Here is an 18,263-nt window from a genome sequence, read left to right on the forward strand (position 1 = left end):
CCTTTACCCACTTGTTTTCTTAGGTCTGCCTCTTCCTGCCTGACTCTGCATCCAGGCAGGGCTCTAACTCAAACCCCTTGGCCTTCTTCTCTCCCTGATCACTTTATACACAACAGCTATAAATATCCTCCTGCATCAAAACACCAACTTAATCTTTTTTGTCACTCAGCAGATGCTCTTGGAGTGTCCCTCTGTGCTCAGCCCCGTGTCGGCGGGCCCCTCACCCCCTCATCTTCAAAAAACATTAGAGGCTGAGAAACACAAAACAATCAAGAGGCCTAGCCTAGCTCTGCCCCTTGTCTGCTGTGCTGTGTGACCATAGACAAGTCCCTACCCCTACCAGGTGTCAGATTCCTTACATGTAAATGAGTGACTTGAGCCCAGTTGTTCAATGATGAGTTTCTGGAGAAATGCATGTTCTCAGCAGCTGACCGCTCTCTCTCTCTCTCTTTCTCTCTCTCTCATTCTCTCTCTCTTTCTCTGTCACCTGGGTCACCACCTCCACTGTAGAATGCACTGCTGCCTGCAGGCCTGAGGCAGAAGGATCAGACCACCAAGGCGCCCACAGGCCCCTTTAAAAGGGAGGAGCTCTTGGATCACTTGGAAAAGCAAGCAAAGGAGTTTAAAGACCGAGAAGATCTGGTCCCCTACACAGGGGAAAAGCGAGGTACTGAATAATGTTGCTCTTATGAATATGTCACTCCCCATGCATCGCTGAGTGCCAGCTGTGTGCCAGGCTCTGTGTTGGGCCCGACGCACTGGGCCTCCTCGCTCGCATCCCTGCCTGACCCCAAAACAGAAACCCAACTCCAAAGGCATCAAAGATGTAGATTAGGGAAGTTTTGGGGTAAACCAGGCCAGCAAAACTCCCCCCTTGATCCCCTTTCACTAGGATGTCTTGCTTATTTTTCATACAAACCTAGACACTTGAAAGTGAGAGAAGTAACTATTAATCATGATGTCAGGACAGAAGGCCTAAATAAGGCCCATCCTGTGCAAACCAAGAACAAGAGATACCCCATCTCTACCCTCAGCATCCCCGCTTTTCCCCAGAAGTTCCACTCTCTGGCAGTTGCGTTATTCCTTCCTTCGTCTGTTCCTCCACGTCTCTGCCGCAGCCCAAGGCAAGCCTTCTAGAAGTGTCTGGGGAGCAGAGAGGCCGTCCCCGACTCCCCAGCCCTTCTAGGACTTCCGTTGCACTCCAAACCATTCTGTCACCCCCTGCTGTCACGCTTGCCCTGGCCCGATGCCCTGCTTCCCCACAGGCCTCCTTAGCGCTTTCCCACCTCAGCACTGGCGGCTCCCCTCTGCCTGGAATGCTGGTCCTGCTGTCTGCACCTGGGCCGTCTTCCTCCCCTGCAAGGGGCGCAATGGTTGGACCACAGCCTGGAGCAGGGCGTCCTTTGGTTGTGTTTCCAGCACATCACTTACTAGTTGTGTGAGCTTGAGTAACCTGTTAAACCCGCTGTACCTCCGTTTCCTTGTCTGCATAATGGGGGTGATGAAAATAACGCTACCAGGTGCAAGAACTGAGTTAAGATGTATGTAAGGCGCTTAGAGCAGCATCTGGCCCGTAGGGAATGCTATGCAAGTGTTAGCTATTGGGATCCTTTTGGTCTCAACTGTCCTGTCTCCTCTCTCAGAGAAGCCTTTCGTGTCTCCTTGGTTTAGGACATGTAGTCCCTTCAGCTCGCCCTTGGCAATTCTCCATCTCAGGGGCCCGTGGGCTTCCTTCATAGCAATTCCCATTCTGTCATTAGCTCTTTAGTTATCACTGGCCTCTCTCACTGGCCTGTAAGCCCCATGAGGGCACGGACTCAGGCTGTTTTTGCTCCCATGGTGCCTTCAGCACCTGGCGCAGCGCCTGGTGTACAGTAGGGCCCAGAGGAGAACTGGTGAATGAATGAATGGGTTCATATTAAATAAATGTAGAATGAATCTTGGGCTACTTCCTTAGAATAGAAGCCCCGTGAGGACAAGGACCACATCTGTCTTGTTCATGACACCGCCCCTAATAAACCCTAGCACATAGGAGACACCCAGTATTTAGTTGTTGAATTAGTTAGTTAATTGTGTAATTAAGTGTTTATTTTCAGTCTCTTTTATTCTTCCTACCCCCGAGAATGTAAATGTGATGAGCCAAGGGTCTGGGTCTGTGGATTTTATCTCTGTATCCCTGTGGAATTAGCACAAAATGTAAACGCCAGCAGGAGTAGACATGGTGGGGAGAACATGGAGCCATCTCAAACCCTGGTGTTGGAGCTCAGACCAGATTTTACTGAAAACCTGGAGGGTCAGAGAAGCCCAGGGCCATCTGGATGCAGAACTGTGGGAGGATTGTGTGACCTGAGGCGCCCTGACAGCGGTGGCAGATGGGCTGGGAATGACTGGAGCCTTGACCGTAAGGGCCAGGGGTGCCTCACTGGGAATGTGGGCATGTGATGTTTTTAAGCAAGGCTCTTGTGCCAGGAGAAGTGGTTTCTGTACAGCAGATAAAGGGAGTAGAATCTCTGGGTTTCATGAGGCTTTAAAACATCCACCGTCCCCGCTGCACGTTTGAAAGGTGGGGAGGCTGAGGCTGTGAGAGGCTCAGCCACAGACCTAGGTGTCCACTTCCTCAGGCACCCACCCCTCTCCCAGGGGAGGCACTGGAGGTGGGGCGGGGGTAGGGAAGGGAATCTGGTTGGGACACACCCAATCCTGCCCCTGCAGTGGCCCTCGGGGCTCCCAGAGCCTGACAGCCTGCATGGAAAAATAAACCAGGCGAACCCAAGGAGGGTAGCTAGAATTTATTCTATTGCCACGTAATGACAAGCTACAGGCTTCATCATTGTTGTGGTCATCACCACCACCGGGGCCATCACCATAAAGTATTTCCTGATGATTGCTGGAGTCCTTGAAGGTTGAATAAGTGGGGGTCTCAACAGAAAGTGTGGGGAAGACCTTCTAGCTCTAACAGCCAGACTCAGAGCTGCTTAGTCCAGCCTGTGCTGAGCATTCACGCCACGCTGGGCCTAGAGCTGCCTGGGCTGGTGGGAAACAGCACTCTAGCATGCAAAGGCCCCACAGGATGTGGTAGGAGCCACACACAGGCGCAAAATCCTGAGGACTTGGAACTTTATTCATTCTCATTCAAGCAGGGGATCAGAATAAAATACCTATGCAGGATGTTTTTATTAGAATTAAATTCAACTGCATGTGCTGGGGGTGGGGGTGGGGAGTAAAATAGGAGAGACAATAAAGGTGGGAATTTAATTTTCTTTCACTTAGAAGAGTTGCCAGATTAGGCAATCCAGAGCCAATAAGGCACATCTTGCCTGGTATTAGGAATCAAGATCCTTTCCAGTTTTTTAATCTGTCATTCCTATAATATATTCTGGTCCTCGTGATCCTTCTAGTTGTTGAAGCTCCAGTAATCACATCCACATCCCAATTAGTAAGATGAAGGAAGGGAAAAGTCCAAGTCCTTCTTGTGGTGTCTTAGAGTGACCACCATCAATGGAGGCACCGGCCATAGGGATGTAATAAATCATAGCTCTTAAGTATTTATTGAATGTTCACCCTAGTCATTGTATCATTTTCACAGTTGGTTTTCATTTTAGCCACTTCATTTTCTTTGTGTGTTTTGTCCTTTTCCAGATCCACCTCTGGTTGGAGGTTGTGATACATTTTCTCCTAGATGATTTTGTTGTGTTTTCTGCTTACATAGGTATTGACCTTTGCTGTAAACAATTTTAAAACAATAAAACAAAGTAATTCGAAGTAATTTCCTCCACTGACAGTTGTATACTGATCCCATTTTAGTGAATATCCTTCCAGACATTTCTCTCTGCACTTCCTACCCCTTCCCACCTCTTCATTACCACTCTGGTCCAGGTCACTGTCCTCTCTAACCTGGACCATTCAGGAGCCTCCTGACCATCTCCCAGCTTCCATCCTTGCCCCTGTTTGGGCTATTCTCAATCAGTAGTGAAAGTAAGCAGGTTTTTTTTTTTTTTTTTTTTTTTTTTAATTGAGGTAAAATTCATGTAACCTAAAATTAACTAGTTTAAAGTGAACAATTCAGTGGCATCTAGAGCACCCACAATGTTGTGAAACCACTATCTCTATCTAGATCCAAAACATTTTCATTGCTCCAAGTAAAACCCTGTACCCAATAAGTAGTTACTCCCATTCTCCCCTGCCAACCACCAATCTGCTTCTATAGCTTTACCTATCCTTGATATTTTCTGTAAATTAGATCATATGATGTCTGGATAGTTCCTATAAATTAAATCATATGATGTGTGACTGTGTGTCTGGCTTCTTTCACTTAGCGTATGGTTTTCAAGACTTGATCATTCCTTTTCATGACTAAATACCATCCTACAGTTTGTTTATCCCTCCACCCACTGGTGAACTTTTTGGTTGTTTCCACTTTTTTGGCTATTGTGGTTAATGCTGTTATGGGCATTTACGTACAACTGTTTGTCTGAATATCTGTTTTTGGTTTTTTGCTGGATCATATGGCAATACTATGTTTGATTTTTTTTGAAAAACTAAAGAACTTTTCCAAAGCAGCTTCATCACTTTACTTTCCCACCAGCATTATACAAGGGTTCCACTTTCTCCACATCCTTGCCAACATTTGCTGTTTTGGTTTTTGGTTTTGATTATAGCCACCCTCATGGATTTGAAGTGCTATCATTGTGGTTTTAATTTGCATTTCCCTAATGACCAATGATGTTAAACATCTTTTCATGTGTTGGTGGCCATATGTATATACTGTCTGTATACTGTCTGGAGAAATGTCTATAAATCCTTTGCCTGTTTTCAAATTGAGTTTTGTTGTTGTTGAGTTATAAAAGTTCTTTATCTATTCTGCCTACTAGACCATATCAAATATATAATTTGTGAATATTTTCTCCTATTCCCTATGTTGTCTTTTCACTTTATTGATAATATTCCTTTAGTGCACAAAAATTTTAAATTTTGATGAAGTCCAATTGATCTGTTTTTTCCTTTGTTGTCATATCTAAGAATACGTTGCCAAATCTAAGGTCATGAAGACTTGCGCCTATGTTTTCTTCTAAGAGTTTTATAGTTTTAGTTATTTTGTGTAGGTCATTGATTTACTTCCAGTTCATTTTTGTATATGCTGTGAGATAGGGGTCCACCTTCACCCTTTGGCATGTGGATATACACTTGTCCCAGCACGACTTCTTGAAGAAACTTCTTTTTTTCATTGAATGGACTTGACACCCTAAAATAAATTTGCCATAGATGTATGTATGGGTTTATTTCTGGACTCTTAATTCTATCTCATTGTTTATATAATTATATTTATATCACTGCCAAATCACTCTACTATGTAGTAAGTCCTCCAACTTAGTTCTTTATCAAGATTGTTTTGGCTATTTGGGACCCCTTGCAATTTTGTAAGAATCTGAGGATTGGCTTTTCCATTTTTGAAAAAAAATAAAAAAGTCACTGGAATTTTGATAAGGATTGCATTATATCTATAGATTACTTTGAACATTATTGCCATTTTAATATGGTCTTCCAATCCATGAATCTGCAATATTTTTTATTAATTTAGGTCTTCTTTAATTTCTTTCAACAATGTTTTATAGTGTTCCAGGCACATGCCTTTCCCCTCCGTGGTTAAATTGATTTCTAAGTATTCTTTTGGGTGTTATTATAGATGAAATTATTTTCCTAGTTTCCCTTTCAGAGTTGTTCATTACTGGTGCACGGAAATACAGCATATTTTTGTATGTCAATCTTGTACCATGTAAAATTGCTGAATTTGCTTATTGGTTTATTTTTCTGGAATATTTTGGGTTTTCTACATACAAGATGTCACCTGCAAACAGATTATTCTTCCTTTCCAGGCTGGATGCCATGTATTTCTTCTTCTTGTTCCTTGACTCTGACAAGAACTTCCAGTACAGTGTCGGATGGCGGCATGAAAACAGGCACCCTTGTCTTGTTGCAGATTAGGGGCTCATTTCCTCCTCACTCCTTCCCAGCTCAGAGGCCATCATGGCAGTGAGGCCTTCCCTGACCACCGAACCCGAAAGAGCATGCCCACCTGGCTCAGCCCCCAGCCTGGAGCTTCCTAGTCATGTGCTCTGCTTTACTTTCTCCACAGTACCATCTAATCGCTTTCCATACTTGCTTATCATCTGTCTCCTTTCACTAACTTGTACATTGTTCGTTGCTCTTTCCCCAGCCCTGAGAAAGGTGCCTGGCAACACAGGAAACAATAAGTATCTATTGCATGAAAATACAGATGTCATCTTCAAGTACGGGATTAAATGATTCATGCTATTTTGTAAACTTGCTTTGGTCACATTTTGTCTTGGCATTTTCCTTCTCAGTGAGTGGAGATCTCCATTATCCTTTATGAGAACTGCCGGACCTCCATTGTGTGGATGCCCCGGAATTTCTTCAGCGGTTCCCACGGGGAGACACTGCAGTGACTGTACTCATGTGTGTTACTCTGCTCCCTCACTTAGTTATGAATCTGACACTTTAAAAATATCATGTCCCATGAGGCAAAGAGACATTTCCTGCTCCCCATTCCACTTTGAATAATCTGAGTATATTTTATTTATTTTGTTTAGAGATGTTTCTAAATTTTTCTCTCCTATAAGAATCCTTGGTTAGGCTATCCCAGACCCTGGCATGATAATATATTTTTCTTTTGTATTTTTTTCTACTTACAGGTCATTTCAATTAATGATCAATGTTTTCAGTAGCAAGCAGTCTAGTTTGACCAAGCTGTAAGGGTATTCTTTTCAAATGAGAAAGGTGCTTTGTTGGAGCTCTTTGATTCCTGTTCTTGGGAACATTTGGCCCTGGGTTCCCAGAGGGACTCTCAGCATCGGGGGATCACAGGGCTTTGGGACAGCCCCGCCCCCCTCATGCTGCCGCACTCCCTGGAATGAGCACTCATGTGTTTGCAGGCAAAGTCTGGGTCCCCAAGCAGAAGCCAATGGATCCCGTGCTGGAAAGCGTGACGTTGGAGCCAGAGCTGGAGGAGGCCTTAGCGAATGCCTCAGATGCTGAACTCTGTGACATTGCAGGTAAGAGGCATTTCAGAAGCTCCCTGTGTCCTCCAGAAGGGGCTGGCCCACATGCAGGGAGCCTTGGATGGTTTATTTCAACACAAACACCGTCTCTCTGTCTAGCAAGGACAAAAATATCAAAACAGAAGCCCGTTACCAAAAACCAAAACAAGGGAAGTAGAGATACAACTACCCAAACCCATTACACCATGGAGCTGTCTGTTGTTGCCATGAGACCCCATCCCAGAGGAATGTGGAAACATCCTGGGGGTGGGAGTCGGAGCTTCATGGGCCCTGTACCCACCCTGCACCAAATCCTGCCCACACCACCTGGGCAGAGAGAATGGGGGACAGACAGAGGGCTGTGGGCGTCTCAAGTTTGGGAGGTTCACAAGGGCTGGAGCAAAGGCATCTGATTTTACCACTTTTCAGAGCTCAGGATCCCTCCCCCCGCCCCATCTCATATTTGCACAACACTTCTATCTTCTTGTGTATCTCCACACGATCTTCACCAACAGCTCCTACAACTGCAGGAGGTGGCCTGATCTTCAGAGGCCTTCACCACTCCGTTCTCTCTCCTTAACATGGTCCAGTCCCTGCCCCACACGCCTGCGTTCCCTGCCCTCCAAGAGTCAGGCCTGGCCAAGGCCTGTGCTTTGCATGCCCCGCATCATGCTGTGCTCCCTGGCCAGGGGGCTGGGTGGTCTTTTTATTCCACAGACTTGGGGACTATTAGCCGTCACCCCAATGATGACAGGAGGGTAGATAGGGTGCAGAGAGACTCAAGGAAGTGGGAAGGGGAGAGGAAAGATGGTATTGACTCTGTCTAGCTGTGACAGTGAGGTTGGCGAGGAGTCAAGTCAACTTCCCAATTGCCAGCTCCAGAAACGAAGTGGATGTTGGTGCCATTAATGAAGGGGGTGTATTCATCTGCTGGAGCTGCTGTAACAAAATACCACAGGCTGGTGGCTTAAAAAACAGACATTTACTTTCTCCTAGTTCTGGAAGTTAAAAGCCCAAGATCAAGGTATCAGCAGGTTTGGTTTCTTCTCATTGGCTTGCAGATGGCCACATCTGTGTCCATCTGTGCATGTGTCCTCTGGTGTCCCTTTGTGTGTCCTTATCTCTTCTAAGTGAAGACACCAGTCATATTAGATTAGGACCCACCCTGAAAACCTCATTGTAACTTAATCACCTCTTTGAAAACCTTCTCTCCAAATACAGTAATAAATTCTAAGGTGGGGGGAATTGGGACTTTAATGCATGGATTTTGGAGGGACACAATTCAGCCCATAACTGTGGGAGAGAGGAGCAGGCTCAGGGGAAATGCTGAGTTCGGTGTGAAGTGTCTGTGGGCCACCCAGGTGGGAACAGTTATCCATGAAAGTCTTGAGTTCTGCAAGGGATCCACGCTGGAGCCCTTGTGACATCATTAGCATAGAGATGTGGGTGTCATTAGCATTGTCAAGCTTCAGCAGAAGGCATGACAGGCATGGGGGCCTGGGGCTCTGCAGGCAAGTGTCCTGGCTGGGGCAGAAGCCTTTGAGAGAGGTGAGGAGTCAAAATGGGGCAATGCCAGCCACAGTGGGAACCCGTAAGCCACACAAATCAAAATGGGCAGAATGTAATCAAGAGCTCAGGAGACAGAAGGAGGGATCAGGGTTGGCCTGAAACTCCGAGGCACAGGCCAGGCGAGGCCACCAATGCTGTGCATAAGTCTAGATGACATTTGTTACAGGGCATGGGGAGCAGTAAAGGGGATGGCTGTCACCTGTAGTGGGACCATGTTGGGGAGGGGCAGTGAGAAGACAAATATGCAGGAGGGGTGACCCTAGGTGCTGGTGGCCAAAGCCAGGTTGCAGGGACCTGAGGAGTGAATGTGGAGAGCCAGTGTGTAGACTTTCCCCAGGAGGCAGAAAATTTGGCAAAGGCCCAAGGCAGTGGCTTGAAGGATGTCAGGGCTGAGAACGGAAGATCTTCATTTTCCCTGTGAAGTACAGAAACAGCAAGCATCTCACCCCGATGGAAATGGTACATTCACTCAGAAAACATGGCTGGTTTGCTTTGAAGTTCAAGTTTTGTTTTGTCGGAACCACACAAATCATATTAGATCCCACATCATGCTCATCTATTTTGACCAAACCATTTTCCTGATTGGTGGGAGGGGTCCCCTTGACTTCTGGCGAATCTGAGCAGCAAGGAGGTGGATGTGGGACACTGCAGGGCAGCACCTCCACACTGACTCACCCTGGAGCTGTTTTTATCCTCGTCCTTCTCCTCCCACCGCCCTCAGTGACATCACTCCCCTCATTAGTCAGCTCGGAAGAATTATCAGATGACTCCACTGTCAGAACCGCCAGTTCCTGAGCCAAAGCAGAATTGCAATATTGGGCTAAGTTTCTGTGTCGATTTCTTGAAACTATTTCTCTTTATTTTTGTTGATGTGGCTACTTATTATTATCTTTTCACGATACCATACCCTTCTGATGTCAGGAAAGGAGGGGGGAGCTGTAAGGCAACCCCAGTGTTCACTGGCTCACCTTGAGCACCTGTCATCATGCATCAGCCATTTGAATGGTGGCAGTGTCTCTGGGGAAGGAGGGACCGAACATCCGAACATTTGTTGACCGTCTACTATGTCCCAGGTAGTTGCTTCTAATACCTTGCTTTTTATTTATTGACTCTAGCAATCCTATGAAGTAAGTTTTATTGTCCCCATTTTACGGATGGAGGAAGTAGGCACAATGAGGTTACATGCCTTGCCCATGGAGTTTGGACCCAGGCAGCTTCATTCCATGGCCCACTCACAGCATCACTATCCAGTGCAACCTGAATAAAGCCCTTCAGGTGGACACAGGTGGTGGGTGAGGGGGTGCTCAGTCCCACAGAGTCAGCTGGGGCAGGATGGGGCCACGGTAGGAAAGGCTCTGGATGACGCACTAGGGCACTGACACCTGGGACTCGGGGAGTGGCGAGAGAGGTGAATGAAAGCAGGGGTGTGGGCAGAGAGGCGGTGATACTCAGAGGATGGGGGGCACAGGAGGCAGGCCCCAGGTAAGGCCAGCGGCCAGGTGGAACTATGGGGCTTCATGTGAGATGTGGATCCACCAAGAGACCAGCTGTTCCTAGCGCTGGATCAGAGGCCAGAATGTCAAAGGTGCTGTGAGAGATGGAGGCAGTGGGGGCAGGACATCTTGTCAGAGTGCTGGGCATGGCAAGCCCACCGGAGGCTGGGGTAGAAGGCGGGGCGATTTGGCCTTTCTCACCAAGGGCGTGGATGGAGCCCAGAGTGGACAAGTCACTAGAGATAGAAAGGTAGGGAGAGGAGGGCCTCATCTCGAGCTGTCATGACTCAGTTCCCAGGCAGAGCACTTCCAGGAAGTTCCCCTGCGCTGGTCCGCCTGTCCCTCAGCAGCCATCATCCTGGCCTCCCTTCTGTGGCCAGGCTCTGGACGAGCCCTGGCGAAAGAATCCTAAGAAAGCAGCCTTGTTCCTGCCCTCGCAGAGCCAGGTAAACCAACACTGAGGCCCATGTGAAATGACACATGAGAGGAGTGTTGTAAAGGCACAAGGACGGGGTGGGGGCCTGGCTGGGTGGTGAGGCCAGAGATGAAGCTGATCCGAAAGGAGCAAGGGTGGAGTGCAGTGGGGGAGCACGGGGCAGGAGGCAGGCCCCTCTGAGCTGCTTGCTTTGCAGATGCACAGGCAGCAGGCTTGATATCGGTGGTGATAGAACAGGGAGGAGGACACCCAGCAGGTGTGTCACACTGACTCAGGTGTGACACGGGCAAGGCCAGGCCTGAGAACTGTCATTCGTTCACTTGTCCCATACATGCATTCATTCACTTGTGGAGTCGGAGTACATTATTGGATTCCCGCCATTTGAATGAATCAGATCCAGTGCCTATCCTTGGTGAGTCCAGGATGTGATGAAGGGGACAGAACAGAAGCATGTAAATTTTAACATGAAAAGTGTCACTGTAGGGTTATGAACAGACAGACCTCCAACGGTACTAAATTCTTGGCATGTGGCCTTGGGTTGTAGCTTGGAACTCACCCAGAGTCACCTGCAAGCATTTGCCTTTATCAACGCCTCCCCTCTCCAGTTAGGGATGTGATCCTGGCTTGCCTTTAGGGCCTCTTCAGATGGAACAGGACCCAAGGAGGAATTGGGGGTCAGGAGACTCACCTTTCAAAAGGGCCAACCCCCAGGCAACCCCCAAAGGCAGGTGGCCACTCCTGGCTCGTGTGACTTGCAGAGGCAATCTTAGGTGGCCTACCCCAGCTTCTAGGGTCCTGCTCATGCCCTTAGGCTCCTGTTCCATGATAGTTAGGGAGTCAGGGTGTGGCTTATCCAGGAGTCATTCAGCTGCACCCAGGTCCTGGGCCAGAGCCAGCTCCTCCCAGCTGTTCCCAGGATGCCTGCTGTCTGCCCCAAGCCAGTGTGCATGGCCAGCAGCTGGAGAGGCCCAAGGTGAGCCCCGGTGAGCACCGGTATCTCTCCGCTTCCTTAGTGGAATTAAGAACTGGGTGGACTCTGCCAAGGCAGAGAGAGGAAAGAGAACTTGATGTTCTTTTTCAGAGTGCAAAAATAGTCCTTTCTGAGTTTTGAGGAAGATCTACACTTCTTTTATTTTTTTTTAAATTACATTCCCCAGTGCTAAATATCTACCAGGAATGAAGCAACAGGCGATGTTGATGTGCTGTTTTCCTCCATCACTTGTGCCTCCCTCCCTTTCTCCTCCCATCTGTCCTTCTGTTTGTCCTTCCGTCCGTCCGTCCTTCCTTCCTTTTAATTTCCTTCCTAATTTCCTCAGAGCTGCAGAATGGTTTTCTTCTTCTTAAGCCTGCAATTGCTATTCCCTCCTAGAAAGCATGTTATCTGTTCTTAATATTCTGAAGTAGAGGGGAAGTTTTAGACCTTGAGAGCCACTGGTGGCCTAGTGTGTGGAGGAGTGTTTGGGGCTCTCACTTAGAAGCTAGAGTCCTCACTAAATGGCCTTGGACAAACAATTTCCCCCTGGAACCTGCTGGAAAAGTTGGAGGGTCCGACAGCACCTGCCCTGGAGGCTGGTTGTAAGAAGTCAAACAGGATAGAAAGATGAGATGTGCCGTGGCTGTTATGTCCTATGTGAGGGTAAGAGATCAGCTTTCAAATACTATACATCCCGTTTTACAGGCAAGAAAACTGAGGCCCAAAAAGCAAAAGTGACCTGGACAGGGTTACCCAGCAAATTAGTACCAAGGCCAGACCGGAGCCCAGGTCTCCTTCCTCTGTCCCTGGCACTTTCTAGGACTGTCCTGCCTCTGCCCCCTTTCTGAATTGTTACAGGAAGGTATCATCTGAGCCTAGAATGCATTTTGCATTTTTCACCTCTCTATACACTCTAAGCAAGACCAGCCAGTCACACGAGGTCACATCTTTCCTGGGTTTCCCAGCAACCTTTTCAAACTGTTCTTCCAAACCTGGTATCCCAGCAGCGGCCCAGAAGCACTGCGAGACGCTCCATGTGTGGGAGCTGGAAGAGGCAGTCCCAGAAGGTGATGCATGGTGATCCGATTCACCTGCCGCTGACTCAGGCCTCAGCTCCCACTGCCCACGTAGCCACGGCCTAAATTAAATGAGAGAGCGTGTAAAAATGCACTGCTTCTCTCCTTACCAGTTCTCCTTAGTGATGAGCAGGCAGGTCTAATTTTAGCAGAGAATGTGAGAAACAGAAGGGACTTTGAGATCATCTCATCTTGTGGTTCTCAGCTCCGACTGAGCATCAAAATCACTGAAGGAGATTAAAAAATATACCTCCGGAGATTCAGATTCATTGTTCCAGGGTAAGAGCATTGATATTGTCTCAAATTTCCTGGGTGAATCATATGTCCAGCCCTGATCTTGTCTCACCCCTTCATTGGACAGAGGAAGCTGAAGTCTGGAGAGGGCTGGGACCTGCCCAAGGTCCCACAGCATTTTGGTCATAGTCAGGACCAGTCTCCTGACTCTTCCCTAAGGGATCTGGTGTTTTCTAACAAGAAACCATGTCTAATGGCTAGGGGAATTAAAAAATCATCAGCAATTAGTATGTATTTACCAAAAGCTTACTGTGTTCTGGAAGTCTGGAAGAGGTAGAAGAAAGAGAGAGATGATACTCTTTCCTGGCCCTGGAAGTTCATAGTCCAGTAGAGGAAGCACACATGTACCCAGACATCTCTAACACCATGTAGACTACATCCTGGGACAGGGACATCTGCTGCTGTGGGGGAACTAGCAGAGGAGAGGGAGGAATCCAGGAAGACTCCCTGGGGGAGGAAGTGTTATTCTAAGTTTTGAGGGATGGGGAGGTAGAGTTGTTAGGTTGAATACAGGATGCTCAGTTGGATTTGAATTTCAGATAAACAATAGTTAAGTTTTTAATATAAACAGATCACAAATACTGAGTGAGACCTCCTTATACTAAAATATTTCTCATTGTTTATCTGAAGTTCCAATTTAACTGGGTGTCTTTAATTTTATGTGCCAAAGATAGCAACTCTACTGGGGGCGTTTCGACAGTGGGGACTGCAAAGGAAGAAAGAATCGCCAGCAGAGGGGATGGTGTTGGCAGAAGCAGGATCTACTGAGCGGTGACTGTTTGTGCCCCTGGGTGGGAAGGGTCTAGGGGAACACAGGGCTGTTGAAGCAGGGCCAGCCCAGGAGGGCCAGTGAAGCTCTGGGGGTCACAAGCCACTGCCCGCCCACCCTGATGGCTGCAGCAGCCTCACAGTCCCCCCGCCCCCCCTTGTTCTTTTCTCCCCTCTGTAGCCCTCCAGGCAGCCAGAGTAACCCTCACAGAACTCAATCACACCAGCTCATGTCCTGCTCAGGCCTTCAGTGGCTCCCCAGGCTGCACCTAGGAAAAAACATCCAAGCTCCTTACCTAAACCTAGAAGACCCTGCAGGATCCAACGCTGACTATTTGAATAAAATCTACTCCTAAGGGTTGTTGTGAGGACTAGGGGCATAGTGCCAGGCGGTGCTCCCCACCTTGACTGCCCCTTGACACCACCCAAGGAGCTTTAAAATAGGCAGCTATTCGGTCCCAGCCCCAGAGGTTGTGGCTTAATTGGTCTGGGGAAGGCCTGGGTGGCAGGAGTTTCTAAAGATTCCCCAGTGATCCCAGTGCACAACCAACTGAGAATCATGGATGAACCACGCTTCTTTGATCCAGAGCGAGTGGCTTGCTGAGCAGGGTGTTGGCACCCACCACGTGTTTGACTTCATCTCTGCCCATCTCCCATTTCCCCCTCCCAGCCTTCGTCTCACCAAGCCTAAGGCTTTCCCACTGCCATTCCCTCTGCCCAGAATGTTCTGCTGCCCTTGCCTTAGCTTGGCCAGTCCTTATTCATCACTCCCATCCAAGCCCTTTGGTCCCATTCTCTCAGGACATGCTGAGCTTCTCCTTCACGGCACCTACTATACTCGGTGCCTCAGCTTTTTCTTGTGTGGGCACCTGCTTCACAGCTCTGTCCCCCAGCAGACTGTAAGCCACACAGCCAAGGATCCTGTCTTTGGTGTTCCCCACTGTCCCCCTCGCCCCTGGAGCTGGACACGTGATGTCAGCATTCAGTAAATGTGGAGTAAATGAATGGATGGAAGAATGACTGAGCACACGTGTGATGTGGTCAGACTGACATTTCCAGAAAGGTCTTTCAGGCTGCTCTGTACTGAATGCTGGGGGTGGGACCAGGACACCAGCGACTGAGCAGCTGTGACAGTACCACCAAGAAATGATAGGGACTCAGCCAAGACAGAGACGATGGAGTGGGAGGGGGGGACAGACAAGAGACACTGTTTAGAAGGGTGGGGACTTGGTGAAGGTGCCGTGTGAGTGAGGTTCTACCCTGAGGGACAGGCAGGAGGACAAGAGGGAAGGTGATCCAAAGGGAGAGGCAGTTGCTGGGGAAGACGAGTTCTGTTTGGGCCAAGCTGGGCTAGCTGTGCCTGTGGGACGTCAGGGGACATCTGGGAATCTGAGGCCGGGACTAGAGAAGTCTAGGCTGATGACAGAAAGTTGACATTCGTGTAAACAGAGGCAAAGAAAGCTGAAAAGTTTTCATGCAAGTGTTTCTTGCCATTTCTGGGAGCAAAAATGTTGAGGGCATGGAAGGTCCATGCCTGGGAGGCCCTTCTATCTGAGAGGGGCGAGTCATGAGCGCTTCCCATGTCCCTGCAGCTATCCTGGGCATGCACACGCTCATGAGCAACCAGCAGTACTACCAGGCCTTGGGCAGCAGCTCCATCGTGAACAAGGAGGGACTCAACAGTGAGTACACAGCCCTGACTGCCCCTCGGCACCCCTCCCCCACCCCCAGCGAGGACACCTCAGAGGTGACGTCATCCTCACACTTCTTGCTGCCTCCCACTCCTGCTCTCTGGCTCATGGCAGAGTTTGCACATTTTTTATGTGGCCAAAGCTATCCACCTTTTCCTTTTATTTTCCTGGGTTTTGTGTCTTGTTTACCAAGGCCTTCTTCTTTCCTGTATTATTAAAATAGCTTCCTGTATTTTCTTCTAAAAGTTGTAGAGGTTTATTTCTTATATGCAACTTCTTTTTAAAAAAATACTTTTATTTATTTTTAGAGCAAGGGGAAGGGAGGGAGGAAGTGAGGGAGAGAAATATCTCAATGTACAAGAGACACATTGATCAGTTACTCTAGCATGCCTCCAACTGGGGACCTGGCCTGCAACGCAGGCATGTACCCTGACTGGGAATTGAACTGGCGAACTTCTGGTTTGCAGGCCGGCGCTCAATCCACTGAGCCACACCAGCCAGGGCTCTTATATGCAACTTCTTAATTCACCTGGAGTTCATGTTTGTGTGTAGTGTGAGATGAGATCCAGTTTTCATTTTTAAATGGATATCTCATTGTCCTAACTCTGTTCTTTGCAAAGTGTGTCTTTTCAGCCCCAGTTTGGGGCTCCACTTTGACCATAAACTCCCAGGCATCCACACAGGTCCACCTCTGGGGGCCTCTCCTGCTGCATGAGTCTCCTCGTCTTTTCCGGCGCCGATATTGCATTGTCTTACTTGCTCAGGCACGTTGTTCCAAGCTGGCGTTTTGGCCCCAGAGACAGGGTGCTGAAAGAATCATTAGCCCCACTCTGGAAGACTTACATGTTTCTTCCCCACCCATGCTCCCTTTCGTCCTCAAAAGAGCCCCTGTTCACAGGCTATGAGATGATACCGAAGTTCAGAGAGTTTAAGGAAGTCATGTAGTTCTTGCAGGACATCAAAGACAGGGTCCCGGCAGGGCCACACCCTCTCCCCATGTCCCTGAACTCTGCCACCACTTCCTTCCAGAGTGTGCTTGTGTTGAGGGAACGTGGTCCCGGGATTCTGTGAGCCACCTCCTTTTCGTGGGTCACTCTAGGTGTGATTAAACCAACACAATACAAGCCTGTGCCCGACGAAGAACCCAATTCAACAGACGTGGAGGAAACGCTCGAGCGGGTAAAGAGGAACGACCCAGAACTTGAAGAGGTTAACCTCAACAACATCCGGGTAAGTCCCTGTCACCTCACTTCACTGGAGGGGGAAATCTGTGAGCCGTATCTCCCGATGCAGACAAGCCCAGGCTCAGCAGTCCAGCGATGGCAGGGGCCTGTCTGGGCTCTGGGTGCTTCTGGATCAGGAATAGGGGCCACATCTTTCAGAGGGGATGGCAGCATAAACAAGCACATCCCGTGGTCCTGGTTTGTTTCAGAGGTCTGACATCAGGCCCCGATGCTCACCCCGGGGCCAACCCAGCTTCAACTCGGGAAACCCGCCATGTTATTCAAAACACAGAGCTCCTAGAGATAAAATCATGAGTCACATGCACATGGCGGCTCAGGATCCCAAGGCTAGAAAAGCCCACCACGCTCATGGGTAGCCCAAGCCCTGGCAGGGGCCACCCCGAGACACAACTGCAGCTGAGTGATGCATGTACTCAGCCTCATTCTGCAGCCCTGGGAGGGAGCTGTGGGCCCAAATATCTGAAGACATATTCCAAGCTATCAGCCATCTCTCTCCCGACACTTCCTGTATGACCACCAAGGGCAGAGGAGGGACAGATGGACACGCAGTCCCATGCTGGACAGGTGGCAGGAGGAATTCAGAAGCAGCCCAGCTGCCTGCCCACCTGCTCAGCCCGGAGGCCAGTGGGATTAGTTCCGGGAAGGGGTGGCAGTAAGACAAGAAGCCGGCCCCTCACTCCCTGGCTCCTCTTTCCTTTCTTCTCCACTTCTCCACTTCTCCACTTTCTCTTAAGTGACTGCCAGCCTCACGGCACAATCAGATTGGAAACCTGCATCTGAAGTGTTCTCCTCCACCTGGCCTCCCGTGCTCGGTTCCCATGGGGAGCTGAAGTGACGCTGTGAAATAAGAGACCCGTTAAAATACAGCCAGGGTCTCTCTTGGGTGCCTCCATTGTCTGTCACGTGCAGAAAGAGACACCGGCACCATTCAGAACTGTGCACCCCAGGTGGTGGATGTGGGGGTGGAAGGCATGGGACTGTGAGCCTGGCTCTGCGCCTTCACCGTGGGGCCTCAGCAAGCACTCGCCCTCTCCAGGCCTCAGTTTCCCCTCTGCGCATTAGGCAGTTGGACTAGTTCAGTGTTTTTCACCTGAAGAAATTAAAGAATATACACCAGTGCCCAGAACTCCCTCCCCCTCCTGAGATTCTGATTTTATCAGCTTGGAGCAGATCCAGGCAACCGCATTTTGTAAAAGTTACCCAGGAACTGCTTATGTGCGATAGGGCTGAGACCCTCTGGGACAGATGTCTCTTGAAGTTCAAGTAGTGCAACCCCCTGCCCCGCCCCCTCCACCCCTCTTCCCCGCCACACACAAACACACACACACACCTCTGTTTTCAGAGCAGGGAAGAGACCTCCCCAGAGTCACAGAGCAAATCAGAAACATTGCCAGTTGCTAGGATAGAGGTCATGCTCCTGCCACCCCCACAGCCCCAGGCCTGAGATCATGGCACAATCCCCCTCTGCTTCTGCCGCCTCGATTCTGCCTCCTCCCCTGGTCCCTGTGTGCACGAGGAGGGAGATGTGAGTCCTATCTGAAATTTCCAGGGAGGATTTACTCAATCTGTCTCCCAGAAAGTTCTCCCCAAATCCCAGCCATTTGGAGCCCAGCTGGAACCCTTTGCCCATTAGCTTTTTGGTCAGGGAGTTGTGACAAGTCAGA

General features: G+C 49.0%; 1 protein-coding gene across 1 annotated transcript in view; it reads left to right on the forward strand.

Moving 5' to 3' along the window:
• The window catches only part of TMOD1 (tropomodulin 1), a 77,542-nt gene that overhangs the window by 33,591 nt on the left and 25,688 nt on the right, over positions 1–18,263 (forward strand). Inside the window, exons 3-6 of the mRNA XM_090274457.1 lie at positions 511–667; positions 6,951–7,070; positions 15,257–15,346; positions 16,455–16,585. Coding sequence (XP_090130583.1) covers positions 511–667; positions 6,951–7,070; positions 15,257–15,346; positions 16,455–16,585 — 498 coding nt within the window. The remainder of the gene's footprint in view (positions 1–510; positions 668–6,950; positions 7,071–15,256; positions 15,347–16,454; positions 16,586–18,263) is intronic.

This window comes from Furipterus horrens, unplaced genomic scaffold (assembly GCF_987537825.1).
Source record: "Furipterus horrens unplaced genomic scaffold, mFurHor1.1.pri manual_scaffold_4, whole genome shotgun sequence".
NCBI lineage: Eukaryota > Metazoa > Chordata > Mammalia > Chiroptera > Furipteridae > Furipterus > Furipterus horrens.